General features: G+C 40.2%; 1 protein-coding gene across 1 annotated transcript; it reads right to left on the bottom strand.

The window, feature by feature from the left end:
- Positions 1-1,648: 1,648 nt before the first annotated feature.
- On the bottom strand, positions 1,649-13,395 carry TM4SF20 (transmembrane 4 L six family member 20). The gene is made up of 4 exons (XM_005890145.3): positions 13,213-13,395; positions 6,787-6,852; positions 4,687-4,838; positions 1,649-3,035 (listed from the first exon to the last, which is right to left on the bottom strand). The coding sequence occupies exons 1-4, from the start codon at positions 13,393-13,395 to the stop codon at positions 2,741-2,743; spliced, it is 696 nt and encodes a 231-aa protein (XP_005890207.1). The 3' UTR covers positions 1,649-2,740.
- Between the last annotated feature and the right edge of the window lie 569 nt (positions 13,396-13,964).

The following is a 13,964-nucleotide window of genomic DNA, read 5'->3' as shown; positions in this document are numbered from 1 at the left end:
ATTAATGAATTAGAGGATTATAAAAATATTTTATGAAGAAGGAACTTGAGATATATGCTGAAGAATAGGGAGAAACTGTTTCAGATCATAGATACAGTAAAAAAAAAAAAATTCCAAAATGAGATTGAACATGGGGGTGGAAGTGAGAAATAAAAAGCAATAAGCTTAAGTGACTTAGGTGCATGTTAGGCTTCCCTGGTGACTCAGACAACAAAGACTCAGCCTGCAATGCAGAAGACCCAGATTCAGTCCCGGGTCAGGAAAATCCCCTCAAGAAGGGAATGGCTACCCTCTCCAGTAATCTTGCCTGGAGAATCCCATGGACAAAGGAGCCTGGCGGGCTACAATCCTTGGGGTCACAAAGAGTTGGACACGATCGAGTGACTAACACTTTCAAGTATAGGTGTATGTTATTGGGGTGGGGATGGAGGGCATTTGTACAGACATGCATTTGCAATTTTAGGTACCAGGGTAGAGATGACATGTAGCCAACCCACCGCAAGTGGCCCATCAGCTTTAAGCATTTAAAGGCATTTAGGTGTATCTGCTATACACCATGGCAGCAGTTTCCACAAGACCAAATAACAAAGAAGTAGCTTACCAGCCGTTTCAGCCAATTGTGCTACATTGTCAACCATCCTTTCTTTTGCCCTCCAAAATGAGAGGCTCAAGTCTCTGTTCATGACCCTGTAGAGAACTGGGGTCATCTCTCAGCCATTTCCAGGCTGATGAGGATTATATACATCGTCACTGACTTGTTCAGTCAAGTACAGGGAGCTGTCACATTTACTTGTGTTTTAATTTTATGACTCTTAGCAGTTTGGCCTTCATTTAATATGCAGTGAGTCTTGGCTAAAAGCTGAGATCTAAAAATAGGATTCATTTATTCAATAAAGTAAGTATTCATAGGGTTGCTATTTTGTATCAGGTACTTACTTAGTACTGACTCTACCAGAGTGAATAAAAGAAACATCCTTGTACCCCGTGCAGCTTATGGTCTTATGGGGGAAAGTGAAATTTAAGGAACAAGAGGGAGTTAAAATGCTGTTGCCATTGCTATAAGTACTGTAAATGAAAGAATGCTGAAGGAGAGAGGATGGGAAGCCCACTTTTCATTAGGCTATTAGGGAAAGCCTCTTAGAACAAGTAACTTGGTACACTGCAACATGGGATGAGATGTGATAACAGTGGTTTTGGTACCTGCTGATTTTTGTTGAAATCATGCACTCTGGGAGCTTTCTCAAGTAGGAGATATTTAATGGTAAATAGGTGTTTATAGGAGCATAGGGAGAAGATCTTTATACAGTAAATTGGTTCAGAAAAAAATGCCTGTAAGCGCTTGATGTCATTGATTGGGGGATGCAGGCAGCTACAGGAATTGTATATTATTTCTAGAATCTTAAGCCCAGTGAATATAATATATAAATAATTGAAATAAAAATGCAGGCATGATCATAATTCATAAAATGGTAGATTTTAAGTTTTGTCTATAACATTTTAATATGGCCAATACACTGTTTGGTTATCCTGTCTTTTGAACTTGGCATATGTATAAGCCAGATTGTGAAAGACTTGATTTTCCCCCATAAATATGCATTTCTGAGAAATAAAGACATTTTCCTGCATAACCATAAAACCATCATCAGGCATAAAAAACAAACAATAAGTCCTTAATAATACCTAAACCAGTCCTTGTACACGTTCCCCCACTTACCCTGCCAAGGTCCAACCAAATGACATAGTCCATTTGGTTGAATCATACCTGTCTCTTTGGTCTCTTAATCTAGAATAGTTCCCTCAACCCATCCAACTTTTTGTTTTCTTTCTTGTACTACATTTTCTTGTTGAAAACAGTTGACTGTTATGTGCTGTCCCACCTTTTGAATTTGTCTGAATTTGTCTGAATATGTCCTCTTTTCTTGGATTTCCTGTATGAGGTCTGAAAACTTGATTATATTCAGATGACCTTTCACACTTGAACAGCTTGGAGGGTTAGGGGCACCAACTTTCTACACAATCAAATGTTAGAAGTGTTAGCTGCTCAGTGGTGTCTGACTCTTTGTGACCCCATGAACTGTATAGCCTTCCAGGCTCCTTTGACCATGGGATTTTCCAGGCAAGAAAATGTGGCTGGCCCTCCATATAATATGCCTGTTTTTTCCATATCCTTGGTTTGACTGTATCCAGGGCTCTTGTACCCACAAATTCAACCAACAGCACCGAAAATCATGTGGTACTCTGGTATTTACTGTTGGGAAAAATCTGCTTCATAAGTGGACCTGTAGAGTTGAAACCTGAGTTGTTCAACGGTCAATTGTATGTATTTATCTTTTTTAATTATAAAGAAATAAAAAAAAAGAAAAATCACATACTTTGACTTCTGTTATAACTTCTGTCCTGCTTACTCTCCCTCGTTTTCTCCACATATGGGAATATAGTTAGAAAATCCAAATAATACACAAGTACAGAAAGACACAAAATAACCAGAAAGCTTCTCTCCACTTTTCTCCAAAGTCAATGACTGATATTTTTCTTTCCATATGAGAATCTGCATTTACTAGCATGCTTAAATGTGATTTGTTTTTTAATTATATCAAAGTTGACTTTAAAAACAACCTTTGTGCTAAACTAACTCATCCACAGCTTTCTAGGTAATGTTCTATTATTGAGCTTCTAAAAGCATGTCTTTTAAATGTTCTCAAATGATTTGAACTAGTATTTCCGTTTTATTGTTACTAAACTACACGATTTGGCTTCTTCTTCGCTTAGAGACTCCTCCACACAGACAGCCAAAGAAGCCGATGATTATCTGACTGAGTCCAAACAGAATCTCGAGAATGCCCACAAGCAGTAGACCTAGAAATACTGAGAAATGGATAATCCTGTGTTGGTTTTCTATAGAATTGAAGTGCAAGTTGTATACTCTCCAGTTATTGGCTGTTGTGTTGGTGATGGAGGGATTATTGGAATCCGTATGAGGAACACAAGAGTCTTCGAAGAACCACTGCAGATCAAAGGATTCTTTATAATTGGCACTGAAAAAAAAGGAAAGAAATGATTTAAAAAAATATTCAGAAATACCACTGATCATCTTGAGAATGCAGCATGACCTCCAGAAAAGGACATGTCCAGTAAAACAGATACTGCTTTTAAAATATCGTGCCCCCCAACAAAAAAAGAAAATACTGTGCCAAGAAACTAGCTAGGATCAGGGTTCCAGAGGATGTACCCTTGTATGCTTAACAGCTGTAAAAGTTTGTTCATTATGTAACTCATCAACAAGCATTTCTAGGGATTCCCTGGTGTCTCAGTGGTAAAGAAACTGCCTGCCAGTTCAGGGGACACAGGTTCGATCCCTGGTCCTGGAAGATCCCACATGCTGCAGAGCAACTAAGCCGAAAACTCAGGCACAGCTGCTGAGCCTGTGAGCCCTAGTGCCCGTGCTCCGCAACAATAGCCCCCACTTGCTGCAACTAGAGAAAAGCCCAAGCAGTAGCACAGCCATAAATAAGGAAAGTGAAAGTGGTGGGTTCCTTCTCCAGGGGATCTTCCCTGACCAGGGGCCCAACCCAAGTCTCCTGCATTGGCAGGCAGATTCTTTACCACTGAGCCACCCAGAGGGAAGCCCTCTGATTTCTTATTCCAACTCTATTAGTAAAGTGAGTTTCTTTGCATTTTGATTCACAACTGTGGTATGCAAATTTTGAGAGACTTTTATTTTTTAACCGTTCAAGATAAGGAAAAAGGGGAGCAGGTTTTTTTTACCACAAAAGTGAATTCTAGTTGTTTTTCATACTGAACAATATATAACTAACAAATGAGATTGTTATTTTCTTTCAGTTTTACCAGTTGTGCCTAGATTAAGGCACAGAACCATTTGACAAGACTGAAATGAACCATTTCCATGTAACTTTTCAGCATTACTTGCTACTCCATGACTTAAACTTTTGACTCATCCCTGTGCCTATAGTGTATTTATATTATGTTTGCATGATTCCACTGGCTGCTGCCTTGTTTCTTTTTTAGGGCTTCATGGTAAGCCTCTATTTTATTTACTTACTTTGTTTTTGTTCAGATTTTCAAAGTAATATATGCTTAGGTTTTACAAGTATAATTGGGCTCCCTCATGGCTCAGACAGTAAAGAATCTACCTGTAATGCAGGAGACCTGGGTTTGATCCCTTGTTCAGGAAGATCCCCTGGAGTTGGAAATGGCAACCCATTCCAGTATTCTTGCCTGGAAAACTCCATGGAGTTTTCCATGGAGTCCATGGGGTCTCAGAGTCAAGACATGACTAAGTGACTAACACTTTCAGCCATTTCGCTACAAGTTTACTTTGATCAGAAGTAGTGCTCCTTTCACTCCCTGAGGGCATCCTTCATTACCATTCTTCAAGGATGAAAGTTTCTGGTGCCCATTTTCAGAAATTTTTTATATACATGCACATATGCTGCCGTAGATTTTTGGAAGACAAGGATAATCCATCTAAGTCTGCTCCTTTTAGCCAAGACCATACCCAAAGCATTCTGAATGCAGTGATTCCTCCATTTCTCTGAGGTTGCACCAGCTCGGATTACTGTACTAAATCCCTAAGACTGTCCATGAAAGAAACATGGCACCAGGTCAGCACCACAGTCTTCTAACCTAATTAGCTGCAGCTGTGTAAGGAAGCAAACAGTTACTCACGTTAAGTTTTTAAGGGAAAATTCACAACTGGAAGTTGTGTTGCTTTGAGAGTTGCAAATGAGAGGGCCCTCCGCGAGAGCCTGGATGGACACCAGCAGGCAATACGCAGCTCCAATGACTGTGATGGCGTTCAGAAGTGATGAAAGAAACATCTGAAAAATAAAGTAGGCACGTTTGCACACTTTATTACACGAGCGTAGTCTGTTGCAAGTTTCAGCAGCATATGTGGTCTTTATCATCCACCGCTGCCATTGTCCAGCTACCTTACAGACCTCGATCTTAGAATCTAGGAGTGATTAGGTGGGACTTACGCAAGAACGCAGAGGGCAAGGTCCCTGCCATTCCATTAGACTCTTCAAAAGATCGTTGGTCTTGGACTTCCCTGGTGGTCCTGTGCTTAGGAATTTGCCTACCAATATAGGGGATACAAGTTTGATCTCTGGTCTGGGAAGATCCCACGTGCCACAGGGCTACTAAGCCTGTGCACCACTACTGACCCCATATGCCTAGAGCCCACGCTCTGCAACAAGAAGTGCACATGCTGTAGCTAGAGAAAGCCCACAGAAGCAGCAAAGACCCATTGCAGCCACAACTAAAAATAAATGATCATTGCCATTGTTTCTGAAAAACCTGAACCTGTATGCTCTACCTGAACCTTGTCCATTTCAGTGGACCACTGCAATGTGTCAGGACCAGAGAGAGACTATAAATAACCAGCAAAGTAACTATAATGCTAGACAAATACCAAATGTCAGAAAAGGTATTTTTAAAAATTAATTTTCTAATTTATGGTTATAAATATGACACTTTTAAACAGTGGCTCTTATCCCTGGGAGCATATTAGGATCACTTAAGGTGCTTTTGAAAAATACTGATACAGAATCTTAGGGAGGGCCACAAGCCATGGCTATTTTTAACATTTTCCCTAGGTGGTCCTAATGTTCCCATCAAGCTGAGAATCATTGCTTTAAAACCTTAGACTCAGCCAGGAATATTTACTGTGATTTCTGGTTTATTGATCTGCTTGCTTCCTTAAAGAATTGTGAGAGGAGTCCTCAGAGTTACTGTGTAACCATTTTCACGGCATAAAGACTGGGAATTTTGGAATCTGGTGGTGGTGGTGTGGATACAAATCTACCTGCTAATGGTGCAACGCTGGCAGTTATTTGCTTTCTCTGAGGATTAATTTCTCAGTCAACAAAACAGAAATCATAAAATATCGATTTTCAGAAAAATAAGATAATGTGCTTGAAAATGTTCTGAGTACAGTGAGAGACTGGAAAAGGAAGTGGCAACCCACTCCAGTATTCTTGCCTGGAGAATCCCTTGGACAGAGGAGCCTGGCAGGCTATAGTCCATGGGGTTGCAAAGAGTCATACATGACTGAGCAACTAACACATACACAGTGAGAGAAGGTTAGTAAATATTAATTTTCTTTACTTTTCAAACTTTCTTTTTTTTTTTTTTTGCTGCACCAAATGGCATGTGGGTTCTTAGTTCCCTGACCAGGCCAGGGATCGAACCTGAGCCCCCTGCATTGGGGGTGTGAGAGTCTTAACCACTGGACCACTAGGGGAGTCCTCCTTTACTTCTGACTTAGTTACAGTCTTAAACAATCTTATACATACCAAAATGTTTGGGGGAAAAAATGTGATGTTCTCTTTTAACTTAACTGCATAAGGACAATTAATATTATGATCCTAGTAAACCAGTCTTTCACGTGCATGAGAAAACTGAGAGTACTTTTCCCTAGGTATTTTATACACATCACAAAAATAATGAGTACTTGAGTATTATGAAACTGATTACAGCTCTGAGAGTGACTTATAAATCTTTCTTTGAAAACCTCTAGACTGAAACTGAAGATTGAGGAAAGGTCCAAAAGCTGGCTCCAAAAATAAAGTTTTACGGGAAAGCAGAAAGTCAAACTTCAGTCTCAGTATTATCGTATAAATCCTCCTAAATAGCACGTGTCTAGGACCAGTCCCGCCACTGGAGCCACACAGTTGATGAAGTTGATGCTGACGCCTCGGCGACCTTGCTGAGGTGCCAGGAACTGCTTCTGCCCTTCTGCTCCCAGACCAGCTGCACTGTGCTCACCCCGGTTTTGTTGTTGCAGCACGCTCTTTTCCTCGCTGCCAAGGACATCGTTGTTGCTGGAATCGCCTAGAAAGTACATCAACAGGAACGATGAATATGATTACTTCCCAGCAGATGATAAAGCAGTAATCTTCACCTTCTACTTACCAGCAGTTGTGGGAAGCCAAGGCTTAAGAGAACAAGAAGGAAGTGTGGCAGTGTCCTTTATCTTGTGATCGCCATTTGGACCGTAAAGATTACAAGGGAGGGCAAAGGATAGGGGATTTCAGGATAGCAGTTTCAGACTTTCCCGTCTACATTTTAACACTACTCTGAGTCACCATGAGAGAGACTTGGACTTTAAATACAGTGAGTTATTTATCAATTACTTTGAAAGGAATGCTTCTGAAAGAGTTGGTTGCATCATCCAAAATTCACTTTTTTAAAAAAAACTATAATCTGCAAGCACTTACCCAATTTCCCTAAAATGGTGTGAGTTAATCCAGCAAGTGTTCAGAAAGGAAATTGATGGTTTTGTCTGCCTGGAAGTTGGGAACTAACAATTCTATCATCACCCTTCTCCCACTCCCAGGGGCACCACCAGCTCCCTCACTCCCCAGACTTGTGATTTGAGAATTATTTTTAGCTCTACATTCTCCTTTCCACTCCTGTGTCCATGGTATGAAATGGTTTCACTTCACGTTGATGTTTAGAAATCTTGTATTACATTCAGTGTTGAATACATACTGCTGGTGAAAGCTATAAGGAATAATGTCACATTCTCAGGAGTTAAGTTCAAATGTTTACTAATAACTGGTCAGTAGCTGAGGTTTCCCTGATGACTCAGCAGTAAAGAATCCACCTGCGATGCAGGAGACATAGGATATGCAAGTTTGATCCCTGAGTCAGGAAGATCCCCTGGAGGAGGACATGACAACCCACTCCAGTATTCTTGCCTGGAGAATCCCATGGACAGAGGAGCCTTGGTGGACTGCAGTCCATGGGGTTGCAAAGAGTTGGACACAACTAAAGCGACTGAGCAGGTACTCAGGCAGTCAGCAGGTATGACTAGAAATTCTTCCTGGAAGAAGTTTTATATCGTTGAAGGGAGGGATGTTGATTACTTCCTTCCACTTAAGAAATTTTAGCCACAGGGTTTTTGGTTTTGTTTCTGTTTTTTTTTTTTTTTTTTTTTTTTTTGCTGTCTCAGCACAGCTGCCCTTGGGTAGTTCTCTGTCCTCCCACTCTTTTCTTTGTAACATTTTGTTGAGTTCTAACAGCATAACAGGCACTGTTATAGCTATTGTGTGTGTTTTAGTTTATTTGCAACCTCATAAAATTCCTATGAGGTTGGTGCTAGTTATCCCCATTTTACTGGGCCAGAAAACTGAAGCCCAGAAAGCTTGAGTAACTTGCCTGAGAAAGGGGGTGGGGGCAGTCAAAGCTGGCCACTAGGGTTCCAGAGCCCAGACTCTTAACCACCCTTCCAACCACACTGGCCAATTCTTAACAGTTCTCTTTTCCTTCACAGAGCTTATTCATTCTCTTCCCTACCACCACCATCACCTCCCTCAGTCATCTCAATGTCCTACTAATTGCTCCTTCCCCCCAATCTATCTTTCCAATACAATGTCTACCTTTATCCTTTCAGAGCACATCTAAGATTGAATACCTTTGTTTAGTCACTAAGTTGTGTCCGACTCTTGGGACCCCATGGACTGGGAATCTACCAGGCTCCTCTGTCCATGGGATTTTCCAGGCAAGAATACTGGAGTGGGTTGCCATTTCCTTCTCCAAGAGAACAGGCAGCTTTCCTACCTTACAAGGCAGCTTTCCTGACAAACTTCACCCTTCTCTGACCGTGAACTGACTCCGAAAACACTTTGTATTTTTATCAAGATTTGCTTACAGACTGCCTTGAACACCAGCATCCTTATGATTCAGAGGGCACATGTATGTATGTTAGCCTAGACCCTCAATTGCTGAGAGCCCAGAAGAAAAGAGGAAAGAAATTTATGCACCCAAATAGGTGCCAGGGTTCACGGGCTACACGTCTTATGTTGTACCTGTAAGTGATACTGCCTTCTGAGCTTAAGGAACAAATTGTTTAGAACAGGAACTGGCAAACAATGGCCTACAACCTCTTTTTTGTAAAGTTTTATGAAAACACAGACATACCCGTTCACTTAACTTTTCATGCTGGTTTGGTGCACGAGCAGGAGAGGTGAATAGTTGTGAGGGAGACTGGCTGGCTGCCAGAACCTAAAATATTCACTACCTGGCTTTTCACAGAGAAAAAAAAAAAGCTAACCCCGATTTAGAAAATTAATTAATCTGTTAAAAGAAAGTCGGAGCAACATTAAATTATAATTTAGATGGATAAGTCATTCCATGTTCCTTATTGATATAAATTAAACTCTGCTAAATTTCTTGAAGATTAACTTATTTCAGAGATGCTGAAAGAGATACATTCATAGTTCCCTTCTCTTACAAAGGGGTTTTATAAATAATAGCTTTTCATATATGAATCCTCACCTTGTTGACTTCTGGCATGTTGACACATCTTTGTTACATTATTACCAGCAATTTGATAACTCATTGTATTTCAAGATTTTGCCCATTCAGAACTTTGGAGATTAGAGGGATTCTTTATAGGATGGACATTGAAATGTGCAAGTGTGTGTGTGTGTGTGTGTGTGTGTGTGTGTGTGTATGACTGAATTATAAATCTTCCAGATTGTCTCCTACAAAAATACGTAATCTGGAGAATACTCTTTCTCTTCAATTCCTAAGCACATTCGAACGTATCAGAGTTTTTGTGAGACTATTTTTCTTGATATTTTTATTTTGTTTTTATAAAGAAAAGAAGTAGCATTGTTCACTTTTCATTATAGAAGCTCATACTTTCATCCAGTTTTAGAAATAAGGCATAGGATTTTATAAATGAAGTCCAGAATAGCTTTAGACCATTACAGCTCTGTTAGAATGCAGATTTCTGGGACTCCTCAAAGTACTTGAATATGAAAGTAACACAAGACCATGGCTCACTATAAATATAAAAGCTGTATTTTGAAAATTCTTATTAAACAGTATTTTCTAATTTGTTTAACGTTCAACAGTTTCTACTTTAAGACTTTAATAAGTGAACTCAATAAATAATCATGATTAAGATTAGGCTTATAATTAACCTATAAAATAAAACAGTCTTTCTATTTTTTAGAAGAAATATTTCAAGGAAACATTTCAAGTTGTTTTTTTGGTGCTTGGGAAAAGAACGTGTATTGATTTTCCATTTAGTAGATAATAAGTGAAGATAATAATATTTGAATACTCTTAGTCATGGTTTCAAAGATGAAAAGACTCGTTTCTGTTTTGGGTAAATCATAAAGCCATAAAATAACTGTATTTTATGAAGTGATCGATGATGAATTCCATACTTTTTATTATTAACGACTCCCTGCAAAGTTCCCTGTTTTTGAAACTAGTTTAAAATGCTGCAGATTAGAACTGGATTTCAAGAACTACGACAAAAGTGCTTATTAATGGAGTGATTTCTTCTTCATTAACTTTTCTGTGTATATACAAGTATATTGAGAGTTCAATATTTTTAACTAAGTCAGTATTTAGATTGATGTAAAGGACACAATTTCCTTTGAAAAAGATATTCTTCCACATTCTATACATGGCCGAGGATCAAGAAAATAGCCTTTCTATCATCCACCTATTTGCTTGTGATCCTAGTCCAGAGTTTGAATCTCTGTCAGTAAAATGTCTATTGAATGCTTCAGAGAGTTGTTGATGCTGTGAAGATGTTGCATCATACTGAGTAATAGCAAGAACCTGGTGTGACAGCAATACATTGTTAGTATTTATTGAGGGTGATAAAGGAAACTTTATCTGGAAAGAAAGTCTAGATTCTCTGAAACAGTTTCATACTTATGTAATCTTTGTATGCTTTGGTTTCCCGGTTACTTGAGTTAATGGGTTAAGTTGTAGATTTTGTCTTTCCCTTTGTCAGCCTGAGACAGGTGATGAGGATTATGGTGCTAATACTGATGGGAAACAGGTTTGGAGTCTGATAAATCTGGAATTGGGTTTCACGCCTACTGTGCTACCTTATTAACATTCTTAACCTTCTCTTGGTCTGTTAAAATACGAATGTTAATAACTACTCAACCGGATTTTTATAGAGTTTAAATAAGATAGTGTAATGTATGAAGTCAGTGGTGTCTGTTTCATATATAATGACCCAACAGCAAGGAGATCGAACCTGTCAATCCTAAAGGAAATCAACCCTGAATATTCATTGGAAAGACTGATGCTGAAGCTGAACCTCCAATACTTTGGCCACCTGATGTGAAGAGCTGACTCATTAGAAAAGACCCTGATGCTGGGAAAAATTGAGGGCAGGAGGAGAAGGGGACAACAGAGGACTAGATGGTTGGATGGCATCACCAACTCAATGGACATGAGTTTAAGCAAGTTCCGGGAGATGGCGAAGGACAGGGAAGCCTGGCGTGCTGCAGTCCAGGGGGTCGCAAAGAGTCAGACACGGCTGAGGGACTGAACAACAACAACAACAACAAAGATTGTTTTCGTGTAAGTCAGGGAATAAGACTAAGAACAGTAACCGATCATCATTATAACACAAATGCACATCCAAACAAGGGAGCTTTTCTCTAGCATTCATGAGACCACCCTTAAGTAGGCCCTCAATGGTATAACAAGAATGAGCCTCTTGAATGCTGAATTTTCCAACTTTAGTTACATTCCCACTTTTACTGATGTGGAAACAAAATCACAGGATAAATGATTTGCTAGTAGTAATATATTGGGGACTCAACCAGAACTGAGATATTCTGCCAGGTCTGAAAACAGGATTTGTTGCCACACCATGGGTCACACCTAACCCACCTACACCAGGATTCTCAGGAAAAGGCATATAAATCTGCATGTATTAAAAGTGCCTGGGGTGATTTATGGCCAGGTACGTTGGGCAGTTCTGCCTTACACTGCTCGGCTACAGACTTCAACAAAGATAGACCTATTAATAATTGTCAAACTTTAAACAAGCACCATGATGTTTGGGTTGTAAGTAAGATCTAAGTCAAAAAAGTCCCTGAGGTTAGAGAGAGCCAGGGTTTCAAGTTCAAAACTTCTTAGGTCAACTCCCCTAGGGGCAGGCAGTGTCATATTCATGCCTCACAATTTTCATCCAGTAGGTTCACTGGGCTTGAAATGACCCTCCCCCTTCCTACTGAGCTCTTCCTGCTCTTGTTATATTCCCTGTGAGTACCTAGAGACTGGGATGGCAAAGGAAAGCTGAGGCAATGAATTCAAAAAGTCTTTACCACTACCTCTGAAGCTTGGGAAAGCAGACTTATATGGGAAGAAGTATTGAAATGGAGCAGCCTCCTATGATCCTTGCCCCTCAGGTCCTCGGCCTGCCTTTTGTCTGTGGAAAAACTTTAGCCAAAGAATAAAGTTAATCAGAGAAGTGGGAAAATGCAGAAACAAAGGAAAACAGTGAAAGGAAACCAAATGAGAACAATGTAGTCATTAAACAGGCTTCCCTGGTGGCTCAGATGGGAAAGAATCTGCCTGCAATACAGGAGACCCTGGTTTGATCCCTGGGTCAGGAAGATCCCCTGGAGAAGAGAATGGCTGGCTGCCCACTACAGCATTCTTGCCTAGAGAATTCCATGGATATTTTAATTCCTTCTCAAGTGCTATAGGTAATATTCTGAGCTGTATTCTGTGAGCTGCCTTATAGATACTAAAATCCCCATCAGGTGGAAAAAGTTAACTACATGGCAACCAGAATGTAGCCATGATATGAACTGCCACAATTCTGAGAACCAGCCTCAAGAAAATTGGAACAAACTGAAACTGAAGACTAATTGTACCTAAAACAATCGAGATGACGCTGGTCAGACCACCAGTGACCAATTTCAAGACGGCCATCAGAGCTGACTGTACCGTAGTTGCATGTAGCCGCCTCCCTCTGTCTATAAAAGCTCTTGCCCACTGATTGTTAGTTTGGGGGAGTTGGATTTTGGAGGCATCCCCCCCTACCCCCCCCCCACACACACTCAATTGCTGGCATCCAAAATAAAGAAAAATTTCCTTTCCACCAGCCTGAACTCTAATGGCTTTTGAGCAGTGAGCTGCCAGACCTGGATTTGGTAACAGTATGATACATAATAATCCAACCAACTTTTATCAATGTATTATTATGTTTTGGCCCAAGCTCCCTAGCCTATACCACAGTTCATTTAAATTGCCATTCTTTACTGATGCCAATACAAGTTAATACCATACTCATTTCCCTGCAGTATATCCTAAGCCAAGACATAGCTCACTGCAAGGCTGCAAGGTTGTTTTTAGGTCATCTTCAATATAATAGGCAGGCGTTTCCCCAAACTGAGTCAAATAAATTTCACTCACCATCACACCCGCTCCAATAATTCCAGGGAACCACCATTCAAAGCAGGAGATGGGGTTTTCAAAAAATTGGTCTTCATCCACAAAGTTTAAAATTAGAGGTATTGCGTTGAGAGTTACTCCCAACAGAAGTAGAACCAGCAGGCTGAATCCATTGCAGGATGTCCATCCTTCGCAGCAGGTCATGGTCACCCCCTGGTTTAGGAGAAATCCTGTCTGGGTGGCTGTTTGTCTGGCACTGTTTTACCTTTTGTTCTGTGCCTTCTAGATAAAGCTCGGCACTTATGAAAAAAATGACAGAAAGCAGTTCAGAGTCCAATAGGGCAGGACATTATTATGAGTATTACAGGAAGTAAGGACGATTTTATATTATGATGGGGTGGAGGAGGATAGGTGGAAAAAAATCTATAAGTGCTACTAGATAAATTTATGCATGAAAATAGGCAACAAAAATTTGTTTTAAGATACGCTCTTTAATACATTTCACATTTTACTAGTATGCCATATAAAAAGTAAAATTCAGTTCAGTTCAGTTGCTCAGTCATGTCCGACTCTTTGCGACCCCATGAATTGCAGCATGCCAGGCCTCCCTGTCCATCACCAACTCCTGGAGTTCACTCAGACTCACGTCCATTGAGTCAGTGATCTCATCCAGCCATCTCATCCTCTGTCATCCCCTTCTCCTCCTGCCGCCAATCCCTCCCAGCATCAGAGTCTTTTCCAAAGAGTTAGCCCTTCGCATGAGGTGGCCAAAG

The sequence above is a fragment of the Bos mutus genome, chromosome 2, assembly GCF_027580195.1.
Source record: "Bos mutus isolate GX-2022 chromosome 2, NWIPB_WYAK_1.1, whole genome shotgun sequence".
In the NCBI taxonomy this organism is placed as follows: Eukaryota; Metazoa; Chordata; class Mammalia; order Artiodactyla; family Bovidae; genus Bos; species Bos mutus.
This window is presented reverse-complemented; position numbering and strand designations above follow the sequence as displayed.

Excerpts from the sequence above, each read along its gene's own strand:
- TM4SF20 (XM_005890145.3), bottom strand. The coding sequence starts at position 13,395 with ATGACCTGCTGCGAAGGATGGACATCCTGCAATGGATTCAGCCTGCTG. Across the intron at positions 4,839-6,786 it reads GCTGCAACAACAAAACCGGG|ATGTTTCTTTCATCACTTCT; the intron begins GTGAGCACAGTG and ends TTTATTTTTCAG. Across the intron at positions 3,036-4,686 it reads TTTTCCCTTAAAAACTTAAC|TGCCAATTATAAAGAATCCT; the intron begins GTGAGTAACTGT and ends CTTTTTTTTCAG.